At 43.0% G+C, this 7169-nt stretch overlaps 1 protein-coding gene across 1 annotated transcript in view; it reads right to left on the bottom strand.

Moving 5' to 3' along the window:
- cacng3b (calcium channel, voltage-dependent, gamma subunit 3b) overlaps positions 1–6532 on the bottom strand; it is a gene marked incomplete at both ends in the record, with an annotated part of 39930 nt that extends 33398 nt beyond the window's left edge. Inside the window, one exon of the mRNA XM_080447653.1 lies at positions 6316–6532. Coding sequence (XP_080303779.1) covers positions 6316–6532 — 217 coding nt within the window. The remainder of the gene's footprint in view (positions 1–6315) is intronic.
- Positions 6533–7169: the final 637 nt, after the last annotated feature.

The raw sequence follows: 7169 nt of genomic DNA on the forward strand, positions 1-7169 counted from the left end.
TGTGTGTGTGTGTGTGTGTGTGTGTGTGTGTGTGTGTGTGCGCGTGCTAACACTATGTATTCCTGTACAGCGTTAACTTGCCTGCTGCTCCCACAGCTGTGGCTACTTGGCGGCTTACTTGAAAATTTGTCCATTTGTATGTGTGTGTGTGTGTGTGTGTGTGTGTGTGTGTGTGTGTGTGTGTGTGTGTGTGTGTGTGTGTGTGTGTGTGTGTGTGTGTGTGTGTGTGTGTGTGTGCGCGTGTGCGTGCGTGCGTGCGTGCGTGCGTGTGTAACCATACCCCATACCTGCACCATCTGGCTTTCTAATAGCCTTCTACAACCCCAGAATGAAATGTTATGTTTGGCTGCGTCAGACTACACACAAACACACACACATGCCTGCACACGCATGCACACACACACACACACACACACACACACACACACACACACACACACACCACACACACACACACACACACACACACACACACACACACACACACACACACACACACACACACACACACACACACACACACACACACACACACGTAATAGATTTGTACTTCAGTTCCGCAATTGACCTCCACTTGTTTTATTCATTCACTAACCCCTAACCCCGCCCACTTTAACCCCATACGTTGTCGAGCGGAGTCCCTCCGGGCTCTATACTAGTGTCTTTTTTGTTTTCGCTCTAAATTAAACCAATTTACTGAAAATAGCCGATCTACAACGTGAATTCTGCAAATGTTTCCCCCCAGAATACGGATGCTGGGGTTTCAGTGGTTTAAGTGGTTAATCCTCTCCACGCGTAAACACTTCAACCCAACTAAAACCCTCAGCCCTGATATTAACCACTTCAACCCAACTAAAACCCTCAGCCCTCATATTAACCACTTCAACCCAACTAAAACCCTCAGCCCTCATATTAACCACTTCAACCCAACTAAAACCCTCAGCCCTGATATTAACCACTTCAACCCAACTAAAACCCTCAGCGCTGATATTAACCACTTCAACCCAACTAAAACCCTCAGCCCTGATATTAACCACTTCAACCCAACTAAAACCCTCAGCGCTGATATTAACCACTTCAACCCAACTAAAACCCTCAGCCCTGATATTAACCACTTCAACCCAACTAAAACCCTCAGCCCTCATATTAACTACTTGAACTTGAAAAAACGCATACCGGTATCATGGTAATTGAATGAAGACTTTAAACTACACTGAAAGTATAAAGTATTTATGACAATGATTACTAAGGTAATAAAATCAAGTGTAAAGTCTGGTCAAATCCCCATTGTAATCAATGGCGTGGTAATTGTTCTGCAGCCAGCAAGGGGGGAAATAGCGACACCTGCTAGGCCAATAATGAGAACTACAGGGAACTTGGCACTTCCGTATTGGCTTAATTTAAAAAAACGAATGCTTCCTAGCTCTGGTCCATAGCATTAGAAGGAGTTCTCCTTAACGCTATGTGACTTTTCGGCCATTGCCCGCATACCTCCGGTAGTGCAGCCTCTCTGCTTTAGTAAAAATAAAGAATAGACTTTCGCTACTCACCAAAATAAGACGGTTTTAACGTGTTGAAAGCCTATACTCTCCTTGGTGGAAAGACTTTCAGCCCCCCACCTTCCGTGTAAAATACACTTTTTGACCAGAAAAGAAAGTAATCCACCTCACAGTTACTCCACTGCGCCCCCTACAGATCTTGTCAATAGAAGAATTCCATTGACCAGATCTGTAGAGGGCGCATAGCGTTAAAGAGAACTCTTCTTTTTTTGTTATTCAATTTTTATTGATTTTTACATATATAAAGACATATGCGTTTCAAGTACAGAACCATCAGAAATTTAACTCAGTATCCCCCACCCTTCTCCCTTTCCCACTCTCTATCCCCCAATCCCTTCCCACCCCGCCCTCCTTCCACATATTCACACAACACACAGGATCAAGTCAGTAGATCTGATATCAGGTTTGTCCACAGTGAAATTGTCCTCTGTTGAGCATGGTTAATCCTGGCCGACGACAATTCTAGATAGGCAATGTCCAAGAAGCTCCTTAGCCAGTGTGTTTTGGATAAGTCATGTGGAGGTTTCCAGCGCTGGACTATAATCTTTTTGGCTGCTGTAAGTCCTGCCAGCCAAATTTTGCGTGACTTTGCAGTAAGAGACAGTTTAGAGTCATCATTCAAAAGATGTACAAATGGGTCCATTGGCAGTTGTACTCCCATTAAGTTTGTTAAAGTCCCCAACACATTTCCCCAGAACTCCATAATCCCCGGACATTCCCATACCATATGGACAAAAGAGCCCAAGGTTCCCGGGGCACAGATTGTGCAATACGGGTCAGGTGCCAATCCCATTCGGTGCCTGATTCTGGGAGTTACATATGCTCTGTGACAAAACTCAAGATGTATATACTGATGATTTAGATTTTTTGATGCACCAGCCACATTGTCCCAAAGAGCATCCCAGTCCAATTCTAGCCCAAAATCTGTTTCAGGCTTTCATTCCTGCCGAGGGTGTATATTTTTGAGAATTTAATTGATCATATGAATATGACACTATTCGTTTAGGAGCTCTCTTGAACCAGCTAAGAATGGGATGGTCTTTTAACTCAGTACCCCAGGGAACCCTATAGGCCTTACAAGCGGATCTCACTCTGAAATAAAAGAATAGAGAATGCCTATCGATACCATATTTTGAGACTATATCTTGAAAGTCAAGAATATTAACCGATCCATTAATATCTTGGAGAGTCCTAATGCCATTCTCCCCCAAAAAGAGAACTCCTTCTAACGCTATATGGATCAGAGCTACTTGCCACCTGGTCGCAATACAGCGCGCTGTGAGCTTGTAGATCGGCTATTTTCAGTGAAGATGTATAATTTAGAGCGAAAACAGACAAGACACTAGTATAGAGCCCTGCGTGACTCCGCTTAACAACATATGGGTCAAAGTGGGCGGGGTTAGGGGTTAGTGAAATTAATAAAAAAACAAGCAGCGGTCAATTGTGGAACTGAAGTTGTAACTCAAGTCCGCTTCACTAAGACACTAACTAAAGGGTTGAAGCACTCTCGGTTGAAGTGGTTAGATACAAAGTACAGTGGGTATAAAAAGTAAAATACCCTTTCCGCTCCGGATTTGACAGTGTAGTAGTGCCCCTTGTATAAAGACAAATCTTCTCTGTTTGAAAGGTTCTTACCATCATAGTGAGGCCTTCATCAGCAACGAAACCCAACAGAACATCAACAGCACAGCACAGCACAGCACAGCACAGCACAGCACAGCACAGCACAGCACAGCACAGCACAGCACAGCACAGCACAACACAACACAACACACACACTAAAATGTGTGTGTTCTCACCTCTAGTCCTTCCTCCCTGCCAGTTTAAATTCCTTCCTCTCCTTCTCTTTCTCTAGAACTGCTCTTTGTCTCATTTCATCCCTCCCTCTCCTCTCCCATTACTCCTTCTCTCCTCTGCTCACATCACATCCATGTGGGTGTTTAGTTTCCACTTTATAGGAGAACACAAAGTACAGTATATTGTTGCCGTCGTGGCAGAAACATTGTAGCTCCATATTTCAACTCCCCCCCGTAAATGAATGCCCTAGTTCATCATACAAGAGCGTGGCACAAAAGTTGTGAAAATAGCCGATCTACAAGCTCACAACGCGTTGTAGATCGTCTATTTTCACCATTTTAGACATACAATGTTTCCACCCAACAGCAACGATATGATATACTGTCCTGATGTACAGCTACAGTATATGCACACATTCAAATCCTCAGTGTTTATCTAACTTTGAAAGTGTAATATATATAAATATATATATAGTATATTGCACTCTTGACCTATACAGTTAAATCATGAGTGTCAATTTATCTCTGATAGTGTACAAATATAACCAAATGGATCAGCAATGGTATACACTGTCAGGGTTCCAAATGGATACATTAGAATTGATTATTTTACTGAGTATATGGATGCAAATGGACCCTTACTAATTCATTGTTTTCACACTCTCACAGTTAAATCAACTGTGAGGATTTTATTTAGCAGGGATTTACATACATCTTATGGCCGATCGCCTCGTTGTCAGCTGCTAATGTATATGTACACTTTTGAGTTCATTCTAATGCCACAAATGTATTATCCAGCAATGTCCTGTCACTCTTTGTGAGTCCATGTATTTATGTGTGTAATATAGTACGTTAAATACTCAAGTACTTGCCTACAAATTATGACATAATTTATTGTGAAAATCGCTGATCTGCAAGCACTCAACGTGTCACGCACATTGAGTGCTTGTAGATCAGCAATTTTCACTACATTTGGAATAGTTCTTAAGCGGTTCATTCATAATGCATATCCCAAGAGTCCCTTCAAATGTAGTGGAATCAAAAGTATAATATTTCTATTTAAAATGTAACGGAGTTTAAGTCACCAGCTTACAAAAAATCACACCCAGTGTGAAGTGGGCGGTGGTCACAGTGGTCATCACAGTGATGGAAGTTCACTTAAAGAAAAGTAATATTGTGGACCAACCATTGTACACCCCTAACTTAAAAAAAAACCATAAATGTGTTTTTTTTAAAGTGCATAGTCCTATTTATAGGGCTATGCACATGTGTCATGTTTCACTAGCCAATCACAGTCCTGAATAGACTGTGATTGGCCAATCACGGTGCAGGGTTAGGGGGGTACACTGGTGGCCAATCACAGCGCAGGGTTGGGGGGGTGCAAAATACAAACCTCACATATAGGGGCGGTTTCACCGCCCAAAAATCACACCCAGTGTGAAGTGGGCGGTGTGGTCACAGTGGTCATCACAGTGATGGAAGTTCACTTAAAGAAAAGTAATATTGTGGACCAACCATTGTACACCCTTAACTTAAAAAAAAACATAAATGTGTTTTTTTAAAGTGCATAGTCCTATTTATAGGGCTATGCACATGTGTCATGTTTCACTAGCCAATCACAGTCCTGAATAGACTGTGATTGGCCAATCACGGTGCAGGGTTAGGGGGGTACACTGGTGGCCAATCACAGCGCAGGGTTGGGGGGGTGCAATTTACAAACCTCACATATAGGGGCGGTTTCACCGCCCAAAAAACGAAAAAAAAAAACGTATTACTTACACCATGAATTTTAACTTTTTCTTCTTTTTTTGTGTTTTTGGTCTCCCCTACCTCTCTTCTATCCCCCAAAATACCCCAGTTTGAACACTCAGGCTTTCACAGCAAATCTGGGGTTTTCTGTAAATTGGTCTCAAAACAGGCCAAACTGATTTGGTCCAATCCCTCCCGTTTCTCAGTTCCAACCAAAAAAATAAAAATCATTTTTTTTCTTCTGATTTTTTTTTTTTTACTTTTTCCACACAGAACCAGGAGATAACATGCATACAAACTGGCTCAATAGCGCCCCGTGCCAAACAGGACAATGTGGTATTGCAGGTGAAAGTGCTTTATAAGCCAGAGAGAAGGTAGTTGGAATGAGTATATCTGAGGCTTGATTTAGGTTCAAACCTTTTGAAAAACGTTTGAGGGACATAAACAATATGATATTAAATATATATATATTTTTTTTTAATTCATGGTGTACTCCCTTTAAAAAAATTACTGAAAAACAGTACTCAAGTAAATGTGCTTACTGTCCAACACGGTGACATTGTCCATTGTCCATAGTGCACAGTAAAATCCTAACATATACAGATCCATTTTACACTCTGAGTTAAACTAACACTCAGTGTATTGCCGGTGGGTTGTCTGTTCTAATATCAACATCAACCTTGAACATGAAGTGACCCCCCCCCCTGAGTTTTAAGGAATACAGTGCACTGGCTTATCCCAACCTCTGTACAGTAAAATCCTCATCCTCATGTTAATTTAAGACTGATTCTCAGAATTAAATGAACCCTATTGGTCTCACTGTGTGACCTCTGACGACATGCATGTGGATGCATGTAAGGTGTGAGAGCTGCAGACATGGGTAATAATCACCAAGAAACCGTCCTAAAGCCTCCTTATGGTCCATGTTTTACACCCTGACTTAGATTTACATTGATGATGTCTACAGAGTAGGCCATTCCCAATGCTTACAGTCTGCCCAACACAACCACACACATCAACAAAAACAACAACAACAACAACAGTAGTGGTACACAAAATAAAACATCATCTGTTCTTTACATGACCATACTTCCAGTAACCCCCCCCCCCACACACACAGAGAGAGAGAGAGAGAGAGAGAGAGAGAGAGAGAGAGAGAGAGAGAGAGAGAGAGAGAGAGAGAGAGAGAGAGAGATCACGTGTAGCCTTACCTTCCAGACAGCAGGTCCGCCAGAGGCCGGAGTGCGTCATGACCTCCTCATTCTTGCGGCCGGTGTCGTTGTCGCCGCTGTTCTTGGACTTACAGGTGCCCCGGGAGTACAGCCAGTAGTCTGTGCCCACCGCGATGGTCATCAGGCTGAACGCCGCGAATGCCCCCACGGTGGTCACCAGCATCTGGACGCCCCGGTCACACATCAGCATCTTCATATAGCCGGCTCCGTGTGAGTCTCTTATAAACTAGCTTTTATTTCTTTTTCCTTTTCTTAATCCCCCCTTTTTTCTTGCTTTATTCCACAAGAGGGACTCCGGGAGTCCGTGTCAACATGTAGGCTATTGTATTTACACAAACAATTGGTCAGTGACAGCGCAGCATAACCGTAAACGACCCGAAACACAACAAAATTGATGACAAACGGGGCGATGACAGAAAAACAGCCTAAACCGCCCCGCGAAAAAATAATTAAATAACCGGATGGGCACAATCTTAAAAAAATTAACACAGTAAAAAGAGGACTTGGTGATAATAATACTGTGAGAGGAAGGAGGCTCCCCTTCGTTCAGTTGACAGATGTGAAGGAGATGGGCGGGGCGAGGGGTCTTGTCACTTTCTCCCAAACTGATCGAGACCGGTATCCCTCGTCTGTTTTTAACGACCACCAGCTCCCCTCTCAGAGACTCTTTCAGAGCTGAGAATGACGGAGATGCCACATATTGTCTCTCTTGCTCTCGTTTGTCTCGGTGTTTTTATGATCCAAGGGTTATGATGATAGGAGGCCAGTCAGTCAGCGCCGTTATCCAGCGGTTAACGGCCGTTATCCAGCGGTTTATCCTCTGCTCTCCCTCA

The sequence above is a fragment of the Gymnoscopelus braueri genome (assembly GCF_963280865.1).
Source record: "Gymnoscopelus braueri genome assembly, chromosome: 13".
NCBI lineage: Eukaryota > Metazoa > Chordata > Actinopteri > Myctophiformes > Myctophidae > Gymnoscopelus > Gymnoscopelus braueri.